The 14,492-nt window shown below is 49.3% G+C and overlaps 1 protein-coding gene across 2 annotated transcripts in view; it reads right to left on the minus strand.

Annotated features, from left to right (window-relative positions):
• The window catches only part of LOC144176057 (pseudouridine-5'-phosphate glycosidase-like), a 307,408-nt gene that overhangs the window by 151,929 nt on the left and 140,987 nt on the right, over positions 1-14,492 (minus strand). For both annotated transcript variants that reach the window (XM_077705179.1, XM_077705180.1), the window contains exons 7-9: positions 11,497-11,603; positions 6,553-6,679; positions 244-364 (exon numbers count right to left, since the gene is read on the minus strand). In XM_077705179.1, coding sequence (XP_077561305.1) covers positions 244-364; positions 6,553-6,679; positions 11,497-11,603 — 355 coding nt within the window. The remainder of the gene's footprint in view (positions 1-243; positions 365-6,552; positions 6,680-11,496; positions 11,604-14,492) is intronic.

The following is a 14,492-nucleotide window of genomic DNA, read 5'->3' on the forward strand; positions in this document are numbered from 1 at the left end:
GCGTGACGGAGAAAATAAAACGGCGCCAACTAGTATGAAAGAACAAAGGAATGACACCATGGCGCTGATACCAAGGTTGTGTGCTATTCTTAGCAAGAAGGTCATTACAACGCCTGTCGACACGCCCGTGTGCACAACAACAACAACAAAAAAACAATGCTTTCGGTGCCGTGCCCAAAAAGCGAACACATTAACAAGCAGGAGACTTTTCGATTCAGAAGGTGTTACTCCGCTCCAACTTACTGCGCCTCTTTCAGGGCCAGCTGCGTGGCTTCTTCAACGACTTGTCCATCCGCTTCAAACTCCTTGGGAATGGGCACCGCCAGCAGGACTGCCCCGTCTAAGTGGAGGGCGTTGCGGCTTGCTGCAGCAAGAGGGAAACAACGAGGGGATGTGACAAATTCTTGCAATGTCTATATTAGACGACAAACATTTTTTTATCCATCCGGAACATTAACAATATTACAAGCTTGCAGCGAACACAAACAAACGTTGAAAGTTTGACCGATGTTAGTCTCCATGTAAAAGCGGCGCCGAATGGCCGATCTACAGATCACTATAAGAATTGGGATGTCGATGCCAAGCAACTTGTACTTGGCGGTTGATTTAGCAGCAGAGCTGTTTAAGCTTTTATTTCCGCCGTATGGCATTACCAAAAAAAATTACGAAGAAAAGCGACCTAGCGCGCGTGAGCGCGCGCCTTGTGGGGAGCGCGTGGCGTCGGACGGGCTTGCGCAACGTGAGGAGCTTGCAACAAATACCGAGAAAAAACACCGAGCGCACGTGAGCGCACACGCCTCGTGCGGAGCGCCCTCCGTCCGTCAGCTCAATCTTCAAGAACGCTCTGTTCAGCGTTCTTGGAGTGAAATGTCACGTGCTCTTCTACTCGCCAGTTCACGTGCGTTGGCGCCTGAAGTGGGGATCACTGACGCGGAGTTCACGCTACGTACACCAAGTTCGTGAAGCCGGTTGCCGCGGGTCCTAGCGCGTGCTAACGTGGTCCACATTGAAAGGGTGTGAAAGGCTGCCGACAAAGCGATCCGGGCCTGCCAGTCGTGAAGAACTTTTAGAACGGCCAACGAGCTCCTATGCTACATCAATGAAGCCTGGGAAACATCGCGCATACCGAAGGAATGGAAAACGGCCAAAGTCCGCTTCATCCCGAAGCCAGCCAAGCCCCCGCCCATCGACAGCCTTCGGCCCATTTTGCTCACGTCATGCGTGGGCAAAGTAATGGAAAGAATGGTCCTGCATTGGCTACAACGATACCTCGAAGAGACCGACCAAATGCCGGCAACCATGTTCGGTTTCCCCAAACACCTCGGAACACAGGACGTGATGGCGCAACTACATGAACTTGTCATCAAGCAGGCCACCAGAGCGAGCCCAAGAGCCATCCTCGCCCTCGACCTTAATGGGGCGTTTGATAACGTCACCCACGCCAGCGTCCTGCGGACTTTGACCGGAACCGGATGTGAAGCCAGGGCCTTCCTTTACGTCCGCGATTTCCTTGAGGACAGGGCAGCAATACTCACCATCGGGGAGGCCGAGACGAAGCCAATCACGTTGGGAGAACGGGGGACGCCGCAGAGATCCGTCATATCGCCCCTGGTGTTCAACCTGGCGCTACTACCCCTACCGAAACTGCTGAATCAGATCGACGGCGTAGACCACGCACTCTACGCCGACGAAAACAGGTCCGGATCGGAGGGGTGGATAGAAGAAATACAGAAAGCAGCAACGACGGTCTACGAATAGGACGGTCTACGAATCATGTGGCCTGAGCTTGAAATGAGGCTAGTTGGTTTTTTACTCGGAACATTGCTGGCGGTAGGCGGGACAAGGACGACGAATTACACACAACTGGAGCGCACTGTTCCGATGTGGCCCGAGCGCACTGTTCAATGTTCCGATGTGGCCTGAGCTGCGCCCCCCCCAAAATCCGAGCTCCTGATAGTCCAGCCGGGTGCAGGCAAGAAATCCAGATGCAGCGTAACAATAAAGATTAATGGCGTACAAGTCGAACCCACCCGACAATGCGGGATCCTAGGCCTTATTCTCAGGAACGACGGGAAGGAGGACGCAGCCTTGAACAAGATCAGCTTAACGTCCGCACAAGTCTGGGGAATGCTGCGGCGCGTGGCAAAGAAGAACAGAGGAATTAAAGAAAACGACGCACTACGCCTCGTACAGGCCTTCGTGATCACAAGGATCACATACTCGGCACCATACTTGCACCTATCAAGAGCACAAAAGGAAAAGCTTAACACCATCGTAGGAAAGGCAACCAAACAAGCCCTCGGACTGCCCGTATATACATCAAGAAAAACGGCTGTATGAGATGCGAGTCCATAATACCGTGGACGAACTCGTGGAGGCACACCTTTCAAACCAAAGAGTGCGCCTAAGCGAGACTAAACACGGGAGAGAAGTTCTAAGAAAGACTGGATGGAAACCAGAGCCAACGCAGGCAATGGATAGGGTCCCGGAACAATGGCGGGCCAAGATGTTACCTCTGCCTAGCCTAACGCGAAACATCCTTTCAACAGGGACACCGGAATGCGAAGCCTTGTTTTGTCTGCTAGGAAGGAAGAAAGGATAAGAAAGTACGTCAAAGACCGTGAGGTTAAGGAGAAAAAGTCCGGTTGGCTACGATAAACTTTAAACGTGGGAAAGGAGGTACCTAACAAGAAAGAAAGGGTATATAAAAATATTGGAAGTGGAGTTTGAGGAGCGAGAAAAGGGAGTAGCGGTAACTTCAAAGACAAACCCATGGTCGCTAATGTTCCCGGTGCAGCCGGGCGGTAAAAACAAAACATAAATAAGCAAACCCAATGCACGGTTCGCGGAAATATCTCGTTGTACTTCAAAATTTCGTCCTCACTGGATGACAACAACAGGGGTAAACAGTGTACAAAACTTGGGCTGATGAAGAGCGGAAACACGCGTACACTAAAGAGTAGCATTCACAGTTGCGGTGTTTCAGACAGCAGTGCTGTGGTGACCCCACCGTTGAGAATCGGGTTGAAACGGAGCAGACGACGCACGCCGGTGTTTTTATGCAGAAATGCATTAGAGCCGGGGTTGTCTTGCGTACGTTGGCCGGCGTCCGCAGCGCGTCTGATGATGATTGTGGCATGATGCCCCTAGGGATTGGCCAACCAAACAATCCATCACGAGATAGCTTCGCGTTCAACCACCATCGTCATCTTCCCGTAGGGGAACCGCTGAAGAAGAAGAAGGAGAAGAAGACAAAGCTGCGAAGAGGAGGGCTGCGTGAGTTTTGGCTACCGTTATCCTCCTCGGCCGGCGCATCTTCCCGATCTGAACCCGGTCGAAGAGCGGCTCATCGCGCCTCGACTCCCCTTCATGAGCATCAGGCGGCTGACTCGAGGCAACGGGCAGTTTGGAATCAAGGGACAGGCGGTGAACGTGCCCATCGACGTATCGAAGGTTGTGCGGTGCCTTCCTCGCATGGTACCCGAGGACGTTGCGTTCGACGTTCACATCAAGCGGAGGCTGATGAGTCCGGCAACGTACAAGCGCGGGTTGGTGAAGCGCGGCAGCATCCTGGCTTGGCTCAAGCACCTGGAACACACCCCGCTGTATCGCGCCATCAACGTTCGGGTCGATTGGAGTCGGCTCGATCACTTCGATGACGGCGGCGAACGAGAGGAACCGCAGGAAGACGACGTCGATGATGCTGACGGTGAGTTCGAAACGATTCCCGACGACTTTGACGTGAACGATCCTCTGCAGTTGGCAGTTGCGCTCAACGCGGTCTCGAAGACGCTTCTCTATAACGAAGCGGAAATGACGGGTGTGGGAAAAGAAAAAAATAAATGACTACGCTCCCACTCTCGCCTCTCTCTTCGCCATTAATCGCATCACACTCATCGGTGCACCCAATGCATTTCTGCACCCTCACAATCCCCCTCGGGGAGGTGCTGGGGAATTTTTTTTTCTTCGGCGTGCGAGCGCAGTGGCACAAGCTGTGCCATGCTCGTGGCGCAGCGGCCATGTCTGTGGCCGTTTCTAGTGCTGCCAAGCGAAGCAATTGACAGGTAAACTTTTCACTGAATACTACCTATACGACAATCCCAAAGAGACGAGCCGCTGCGTCTCGCTTTTCTGAAAGCCATGACCACGATAGCTTACTTGACCAACTTTGAATGCACCGACAGGGCACATGAGAAATGCGACCTCCTTCGCTAGTTCCAGGGCATTCATCACACTTATGAAGGAATTGAAAAGGTTGTCGACCCGCTGTGCATTGCCATACTGCGGGAACTTAAAACTACCTGGCCGACAACATTACTGCAGCACGAGAACGTCCAGCTTTTTTGGACGTCTCACTGTTCTCGCCGCACCTTCATTAATATACTTCAGCATTCTCAGCACGTATTTTGCTTGTCATGTCACACCATTTGCGTTAAGCCCGTGGAACCTTCCAAGTCCAGGGTTCGACGGAAGTCCGTCTGGTCAGGTGGTAAGTTCATAATAAGAAGCAACTAGATAGAGAAATAAAGAAGATTCAACAAGAACTATCTCAGAACGGGTACCCGCGGAAATTCATCAAGCAAATCGAACAGCGAATTTTGCATCCTGCCGAAGATGCACCGAGGCGAACATTCCACTCCAGGGCGGCAATCCCTTACGTCGCCGGCGTCAGCGAAGCCCTTTCCAGGGTATTTTCCAATTATGACTTGTGGGTTGCCCACGTGCCCTGCGCAAAACTTCGTGGCAAGCTAGTGAACGTGAAGGACAAGCTCCTGAAAGAAAAGTACCCTGGTGTCAGTTACAAGATCCCGTGTGGCGACTGCGATTGCGTATACGTCGGTGAAACTGGAAAGCTCCCGAGACGCCTCAAAGAACACCGTAACGTAAACAAAACGTGACGTAAACAAAAAGAACGTCACTGCGAATGCTCTCGCAGAACACGCGGAAGCCCATAATAACCAAATTGACTGGGACAGTGCCACAATCATCGCCAAAGACAGAAACGCAACATCAGGCTCCTCGTTGAATCACTTTTTATTCAAACGACGTCAGATACCATCAACCGGACAGAGGGCAATATGCCGGTATCTACGCACGATCATTACGACGCATCTTGACAGCATGAAAACCGCGACGACGTCTTGCCTCGCCTCATTGTGAACAAGGATTCCGTAGGGGATCCGAAACGTCAATTTTATTCTTTTGACTTGGTCAGTGACCGCAATTTTATTAAGAACCTTCTAAGGATCACGGCAAAAACTCGCTGTCCCCATTGCCCTTCGAAACTCTAATAACTTCCTCCCTTCTCCTACTGAGTCCCTCACAACCCTATCCCTTCAGCTACTTGCCAGGGGAAATCAGGGGAGTCTCTCCGGGCCCGCTTCCTGGCCGTGGTGTCGCTTTGAGTAGCTTTACCACTTGCATTTCCTCTCACTCTTGGGGGGTCTGAATCTCGCAAATTTGCCTATGGGCCAATTCTTTTATTTTGTAATTGGCTCAAGCCGCCTCATTTTTCGGTGGCGCCGGCCGGAGCATTACGATTTACTTTCATTTCCCAAGCCTCAATTACTTAATGTATGCTTAAGAAAAATTTAAACCACACATTGACCATTACCAGAATAGTTGCCGGTGCAACATTCGTCTGTCCTCAACATTTGAACCTGCCAGCATGGTCACACTGTCAGAAATGGAATACCTGTAGAAGAAGCTGTAAACGCTGGGCTACACGCTTTCTCTCACGCGGTTGCACTCTTATACCCGAGCCACAATTGAACCTGATAGTATCATCCCACCATCAAAAACAAGATCCACTTCAACAGGGCGTCGCCTTCTTATTGTCACGTAGACAAAGACGACGCAGCTGGCTTAAACGAAAAAAAAAACAAGTTTATTGGAGCGAACTTGTGCTCCCCTAACAACTCAGAGAATACACAGGCGGCGAAGCAGCAGTCAACAAAGTGACCCTCGTAGGCGAAAGTCGGCGAATCGAATGCCGCGGCATGTGCTCTGCGGGCATTTATCTTTGGGCGCGAGGGTTTTCCGAATAGTCGAATCGTATCCAGAACACTGTATATCAACGAAGATTATTCTGGGCTGGTGACGCAGTTCGAAGCACTCTCCCTATGAAAGGAGATAACACGTGCGGCATAAAGAATGGAACATGCGCTTCACTTGGCCCGCGGATAACAGATAACATAGCCCGGCGCAGTCGGTTCGTGGAAATATTCACTCGGTTCGTGGAAATAAACAGCATGGTTCGTGGAAATATTCACTCCCATAAAAGGCAGTATGAATCACCGGTAGCACAGACTATTGCACTATTCTGTTGCTCACCCACCCGCACTCATATAGAGGCTTTCAGTGGCTCGTATCTTCCCCATACCGTTTCACGATGTAATAGAGTTATTTACTACGAACGATCCCCTCAGTAACAGCCAGGACACAATGATTCCGCGATAACAACACTTTTATGCTCGTAAGTCAATCTTGAGCTCCGGTTTTCGTTTACGTCCTGTTATAGAAACCCGATAAAAAACCCGAGGTTTTACCTACCGATCATGGCTGCAGCCTCACTGGCATCCGAGACACGCCAAGGAGCTCGGTGTCCGCTGTGGGCCGTGAAAAAAGCCGGGAACTCCTGGCTCTCCCCGAAGGCGGCTACACATACGCCCTCCGTTTCCTGCAGCGAATATGGAAGTTCTGTTCACGGAAACTGTATAGCGCTGCACAAAACCGATGAAAATATTTTCGTCTTGTCAGGACTCTTTGGTGCTGATGGCTTCATGCATCCCGTGTCCACTCATATGCGTGGCCCTTGAGGTCGAGGTAGATACCGTGGTTGCCCTATGCGTTGTGCTCAATGCTTCGGCGTGGTGAAGGTTATTCCTTGCTGTGCACAAAATGGGCTTTTACAGTGTTCCCCTCTGAAAGGAGGAGGAATAAACGTCTAATTGAGCAATCAATGTTGTTGGGTTGACCGCCAGGTGGGGGACCTTAGTTTAGGAAGCCCTGGGTCTTGGCAGCCGGTCTCGCCCGGTCTACCAGATGTTGTTGGTGATCCGGGTTGGAGCTGGTCAACGAACCCTCTCACTGCTCAAATGAGGGATTGGGATTTGGAGCAAGGGATGGTGTGTGGCGGCACTCCCATACAATGTGGTAGAGAGTGCATGGCTCTAGGCATAATTTATAAGTATATGTGTACAATATCGGATGCATTGAGTGTAGTAATGTACCATGTGGAAATGTGTTTGTACCTGTCTGTAGATGAACGTGTCTTCGCGAGGCATGTTAGGATGTGGCGGCGGAAAGGTTCTTCGTCCCAAGCGGTAGTGGGACAGGATGTCACTGTACCTTCTGGGCATTATTTCTCGCGTTGTCAGCCAGTACTTCCATAAGCCCTCCGAAAGGTTAGAAAAATAAACTACCCGAAACGCTACCGTGTTTTGCTTGCGGGTACAGAATTTATCAAACATGCGGAAACGGGCTTCAATTTTATTTGTGAAGTTTGCATTTCGGCATGAACACCTAAGAAAATAGTTTCTTACACCAGTTGTTTATTTAACTGGAATATATTTTCGTAAGAGAGAGGCAGAGATAAACAACGAATACAGGAGCCACCGTTGTTTTCCGAATACACACTCACAAAATGTTTCTGGCAAGGATACGGGGGGAGAGTGGCATAGAAGTCAAACGGACCAACACTTAAATAGTTTCCCTCGTACGAACGGAGTATCGCGGCACTAAAAATATGCGGTATGAATATGAACTGACGTAAAGAGATATGGAGGTTTTTGTAAAGTTTTCATTTTAAGTAAGGGATAATTTCTTAAACTATGAAATTTCTTTCTAAAGAATTATTAAAACTGAAAATTTCTTTTTTATGTCGCCGATTATACCTACAGCATACGTTTTCACGGTTTATCCATATGCATATGTCAAGATACTGAAGAACCCGTTTCCTGGCATTTCGTGCGTGAACCCAAGTCATTCCGCATTTGTTCTAAAAACGTCAAGAGGACTTTCGGCAACAGGGGCTCCTACTTGAAGCTCTAGCCCTTTTAGAAAATTACGCTCATCTTCCCGCGAGGGAACCCTGATGTGATGCGACGCATCGAGGGGTTAAATTGGTCGTAACGTTGCCTTCAGCGTTTGCTCTGACGCTGGTATTGGATTGTGTCAGCCCACTCGCTGAAGGGACCGTCGCTTCCATCACGTCTTCATCAGAAGAATCAAGTCAAGCACGGAGTCGTCAAGCAAAGTCACGCAGAGTCGAACGAGAGCGAGCGCTGACTGAACCGCCGCAGTGCGCTACCCGCTTTATATTCACAGCTCTTCAAGGAGAGGAGAAAGCGGAGGAGAGTCGCGCATGCGCGTACTTGCGCACCGGAGCAGACGCGAGCGGAGCGAAGCGCGCGCGCAGATGTTGTTGTTATGCTAATGCGACGGAGTGAGAGTGTTGCACACAGCTGTCGGAGAGAAGAACGGGGGAGAGTTGCACATGCGCAGGGGGTGTGCGTCGCGCATGCGCGCACTTGCGCGCGCTGGAGAAGTTGTTAATGCAGCGTTACGCAGCGATGCGCGCCCAAACAAGCGCGCCAGCTGTGGTATGCTAATTAGCCGGAGTGAGAGTGTTGCACACAGCTGTGGGAGAGAAGAACGGAGGAGGAATGCGGACGGACGCCGCGACAAAGACGCAGGAGGGACATGCCTCAGAGCAAGAGATGCGTCGCATCTAAAAACAAGGTAGTCACCCTGGCAACAGTTGCTGGGTCTGCGACTGAGGCAATACGCTTGCCAAAATCGGCTAAAACCAAGTTACTCAAATTCGGTGCTATACAAGATCTATACATATTCCTTCCCTCTGAACAACATACTAGTCCCTAAAATGTCCGTTGTGTTTTCGCGGAGTGTCCTGAGGCAAGCTGGGGTGTCTGCCCTATGATTACCCTGCATATACCGCTGGGCACCTGAACTTGAAATGTGGAGGGCACATTCTTTATTTCACGAATAGGATAATTGCGACCAGTTTTTATTCCTATTAAACCCTCAGACGGGTTTTCTGAAACCCATATACCTAAAGCGAAGTGACCATCCATCCATCCATCCATCCATCCATCCATCCATCCATCCATCCATCCATCCATCCATCCATCCATCCATCCATCCATACATACATACATACATGCATACATAGATACATACATACATACATGCATGCATGCATGTATGTATGTATGTATGTATGTATGTATGTATGTATGTATGTATGTATGTATGTATGTATGTATGTATGTATGTATGTACATACATACATACATACATACATACATACATACATACATACATACATACATACATACATACATACATACATGCGTGCATACACACATACATACATACATACATACAACATCCTTACAGACAAACAGGCAGCTAGACAGACAAAGGAAAAACGAGCGCTACAAACGAAGGCAGAAAAAACGAAGAACGACGAGACAGAAGCGCATCTGTCTCGTCGTTCTTCGTTTTTTCTGTCCTCGTTTGTAGCGCTCGTTTTTCCTTAAGCAATGAAGCAACTAGCCCAACAGCATACTTTACTGAAGACAAAGGACCCACCCCCACTCTACTGGACACAATGCGTCAGTTTCGGAAGTACATGTGCTTCTTCGATGACGTATGGGGCTCACTATTGCTACATTTTTTGGAAGTTATGTAAACTGTGTTTTCGTAAATGTCTGATTATGGTGCCGGCCCTGTATTGAACTGGTTTCTGCAGACGATGGTAACCTTTAGTAACACTAGAGGTTGTAACAATTCAGCGCACCGCTACCCTGTGAGCACAGTGCGACCCCAACGCGCACAGTTCGTGAGGTAACGATGTTTTACCGAGACGAGGCAGCACGAGTCTGCTGAAATGTAAGGTCTTTTTTCGGGCAGGAGTTCAGACTCGAGGGACGTTTTTGCAAAGCCTTCTGTGAAGGGCCAAAACGGTGTTTGCGGTGCAGCTGAGAGCAATGACAATGTCGTGAGTGAGCAAGTCGATTGCGCCACCAGCTTAGGTACTCGATGCCGAGCAACCGCCTGGGGAGTTCGTAGACATTCCGGGAATTGCCGAGCGGCATGTGGCTGAGCCGTATTCAGAGACAGGGTAGCACGGATCTTGTGCCAGTCGAAGAAGGATAACACCCTTGTGTAGTTTCTTACTGACGGTGTTGCGAAAACGGCAAGGCACTACCAGGTAGGCAAAACGTGCGGGAAATAGCTCCAGTGCGCGCATGCAAAGTCGCAGCGCTGTGGGCTCGCAATGAGCCGGGCGTCTGCGGAATTCGCGGGCTGCGAAAACGAAAGCGCGCACCTTGCTCTAGCAGTGGAAATTTCGGAATCTTGTTCGGCGCGCTCGGCATTTGTCTCGGGGAATGACCGATGTCCTCTCAAACGGTCGCAGCAGCCTTCAGAGAACGGGCGCACCTACGGTACAATTCAAACAGAGGCAAGCTCAGGGCAATGCCGAAAGCTCGAGTGTCAGCTCTCAGCGCGAGAAGTGCCCTCGTCGACACCCGACTTACTCAACTGCTTTTTTTCTTATGTAGGATTTCGTCCGTTATGAGTGCGTTGATGTTTGCGTTGGACATTTCCGTTGACGCGAAACATCACCCTTTTATATTTGTGTGCTTGGCTAAAGTACTGGTGGGCTAAAATATACCTAGTGAAGCTAGTTAATCGCGTTTTTGTTGCAACGATATGTCTGGTAGAGCTTCAGCGTGGATTTGCCTTCCCGCTTTCCAGCCATGCGGTTGTGTTTTCGGTGTTGTTCTGTAGCTTGCCTTATTAGGCCAAAGACGTTCCTCGGGAACCACTCTTCGTCCAGTCACCGATTCGGCGAAGCTCTAGGACAGTGTTTTCAGCATAGTCACCTAAGAATGACGGCGTTGTTCGGCTTAGCCCTGGAGTCGAGCGTCTGCCGAGCTCTTCTCTTCAAGAGCCTCCTTCCAGACAACGGGTCCTTCGTTGTCCGGAAAGAGGTTGTCCTCCTTCCGGATGGACAACCTTTATCCATCGGGATCTCGAACCTCAAGACGGAGAAGCTGTGAGATGCATTTACGGTACCATACCATACATTTGTAATGGTATCAGGCTGCAGTGTCCTCCTGTCCGCTGAACTCCCAACGTAGGTGCTGGACGGACGCGCTCGGCAAACCGTCTGAGGGAACAAAAACCGCCCTAAACAAGCCCTCCTTTTTCACTGACCTTTGTAACTTAGCCAGAAAGAAAGGCTCTGACGGGTTATCAAAAGGCTGAAATCAGCCCCTTTCGACGAACCTGTGGTATTGTTGTCACTGCCGTTTGCTTCCTCAATAGTTCGTATTATTAATAGTTTCGCAGGCCAGATCCCCCCACCAACACAGAAATTAGCTTTCTAGACGCGAAACAGACGCACTTTGACATGGTTAATTTTTAAGAAAAATGGAAAACGCTCTGGTTTACAAAGAGACTTACCAAAAGTTCCAGGCTGCGTCCAATGTCCAGGAGTGACTTGACGCCAGCGGAGACAACCGTTACCGGGGTGCGGCCGAGTTCTTTGAGGTCGGCGCTGATGTCCAAGCCTGTAGGGGCCCAATAGTTTGACGTTACTAAAAGCGTAACCAACATCACCACGAGCCTTGCGGTTATGAGTGAAGGACGACCGCCTTTCTGATATAATTCAAACAGATCCTGCCTTACGCGATCGGTACGATGTCATGGCTGCAGAATTTTCTTCTCTGTCCATCGAGTTACCAGACATCTGTAGCTTAATCTAATCGCACACCTTTGTAGCCACTGTGTCGCTCAGGACTAAAGGTGTCTGTGAAGCTAGTTATCAAGTGCACATTTTCCAAAGTAAGGATTGGTGGACGACTCCTCTTTTAGTTAACTTAGGCCACGTACAGTTCAACACTCAACAAGGAAAGCGAGGTCGCCCATATTGGTAGACTAGGGCGACCCGAGCACAGGTAAACAGCTCGCCGCAGCAGCAATTGCTTATTAGCGCAGGGAATGCGAAAGTCGGCTAAAGTGTCCAACGCGTCTAAACTGACCAATAGCGGAAGCGCTTGGAATAGATACCCAGGTAACCATTCAATAAATTTACCTGATGAACTGACCTTTACTGATTGACTTGCTACGGAGGCTAAGCGTTATTTTTTCCTTTGCTTTACCGAATATCATCATCATCATCATCATCATCACCAGCCTATCTACGCCCACTGCAGGGCAAAGGCCTCTCCCATTATTCTCCAATTACCTCGGTCCTGTGCCAACTGTGACCAATTTATCCCCGCAAACTTCTTGATCTCATCTGCCCATCTAACTTTCTGCCGCCCCCTGCAGCGCTTGCCTTCTCTAGGGATCCACTCTGTTACCCTTAATGACCAGCGGTTATCTTGCCTTCGCATTACATGCCCTTCCCACGTCCATGTCTTTTTCTTAATCTCTATTAATATGTCTTTAACACCAGTTTGCTCCCTGACCCACTCCGCTCTCTTCTTGTCCGTTAATGTTACACCTATCATTTTCCGCTCCATTGCCCGCTGAGTCGTTCTCAATTTAAGTTGAACCCTCTTAGTGAGCCTCCAGGTTTCTGCCCCGAATGTGAGTACCGGTAAGATGCAGCTGTCATACACTTTCTTCTTCAGCGACAATGGTAGGCTGCTATTCATTATCTGAGAATGTCTACCATATGCACCCGACCCCAATCTGATCCTTCTAATTATCTCTGCCTCGTGGTTGGGATTTGAGGTCACAACTTGGCCTAAGTAGATATATTCGCTTACCACTTCCACTGCCTCGCCACCTATCTCAAACTGCTGTGCTGTCCCGAGGTGATTGATCATTACTTCAGTTTTCTGCATATTAATTTTCAGGCCCACGGTTCTACTCTGTTCGCCCAGTGCGGAAAGCATGCTTTGCAATTCGTCCCCCGAGTTACTTAGCAAGGCAACGTCATCAGCAAATCTGAGGTTACTGAGGTATTCTCCATTAACCCTTACTCCCACCTGTTCCCAATCCAACGTTCTGAATACTTCTTGTAAGCATGCTGTGAATAACATTGGAGAGATTGTGTCTCATTGTCTGACACCCTTCCTTATTGGTATTTTGCTGCTCTCCCTATGGAGGATGATGGTAGCCGTAGACCCATTGTAGATATCCTCTAGTATTCTTACATAATGCTCATTGAGACGAAGGAATCGCAGAGGCCGTGGTGACGTTGCGACGAACACATGTTTATTCTAGAAAAGCATGATGATGACTAGAACAGGAACGTGCATGTGGTGACTTCTTCTTCTTCACTTCTTCTTCGCTTCTTCTCCTTGGTTTTCTACATCTTCCCGCCCGCGAGATTCAATTGTAGCATCCCTCCATGGAGTACAAAAGCGGTACCGGTCTCCTAATTAACTGCCGGTCAGGTGTCTTCAGCAAACATGCCTTGACTAGGCCGTCTCTGCCTGGAAATATCTTCTCAATTTCGCACAGCTTCCAATGGGCTCGGTGTGTCTTAGTAAAACTATGTCCCCTTCCTTAATCGTTGTGTTAGTTGACGACTTCAAGATTGCGCTTCTTAATTCTGCTAGGTATTCGTGCTGCCATCTTTCCCACCACGCTGCTGTTCTTTCCCGGGAGTTCTTCCAAAAAGCTCCTAGGCATGTTTCGGTGGCTGTGGGGTCTTGATGAAGTCTCTGTCTACCGCCTATGACGTCGGCCGGGGTAATTGGCAGTGGTTCGTTTGGGTCGTCGTATACATATGTGAGCGGTCTGTTGTTGAGTATCCCTTCAGCTTCCACAACGATTGTCCGGAGTTGTTCTTCTGTCATAAGCCGTATTCCAATGGTCTTTCTGATGGCTGACTTAAAACTTCTTATCAGTCTTTCATAAAACCCGCCCCACCAAAGTGCTAACTCGGCTATGTACTTCCACTTGATCTGAAGATTCGTTGTGAATAGACGCACTTTGTCGTCCTCCATCCTCAGTATTTTATTGATTTCTTTTTCCGACCTTTTGAATGCTCTGGCATTATCGCTGTAGATGGTCTTGCACATGCCCCTTCTGGCCACGAATCTCCTAAAAGCGAGTATAAAGCACTCAGAGGATGTGCTCTTCATCAGCTCAAGATGTACCGCTCGCGTCACCGCACACGTGAAAATGACAATGTACATCTTTTGCTCAGTGTGTCCTTTTTCCTCTCTAGCGTACAGTGGTCCAGTGAAATCGACTCCTATAACTTCAAAAGGACTTGATTGGGTGATTCTGTCAGCTGGCAATGGCGCCATTTCCTGTATCATCGGTCGAGCGTTGAATCTCCTGCATGTAATGCATCTCCTAATGATCATTCGGACTAACTGTCGGCCTTGAACTACCCAAAACTTTGTTCGTAATCTGGTGAACGTTACACAGACGCCCCCGTGCATTGTCTGATGATGCACATGTCGTACCAAAAGCTCAGAAAGCTTACTGTTTTT

This window comes from Haemaphysalis longicornis, unplaced genomic scaffold, assembly GCF_048455015.1.
Source record: "Haemaphysalis longicornis isolate Haplotype H1 unplaced genomic scaffold, Haemaphysalis longicornis Haplotype H1 scaffold_3, whole genome shotgun sequence".
NCBI lineage: Eukaryota > Metazoa > Arthropoda > Arachnida > Ixodida > Ixodidae > Haemaphysalis > Haemaphysalis longicornis.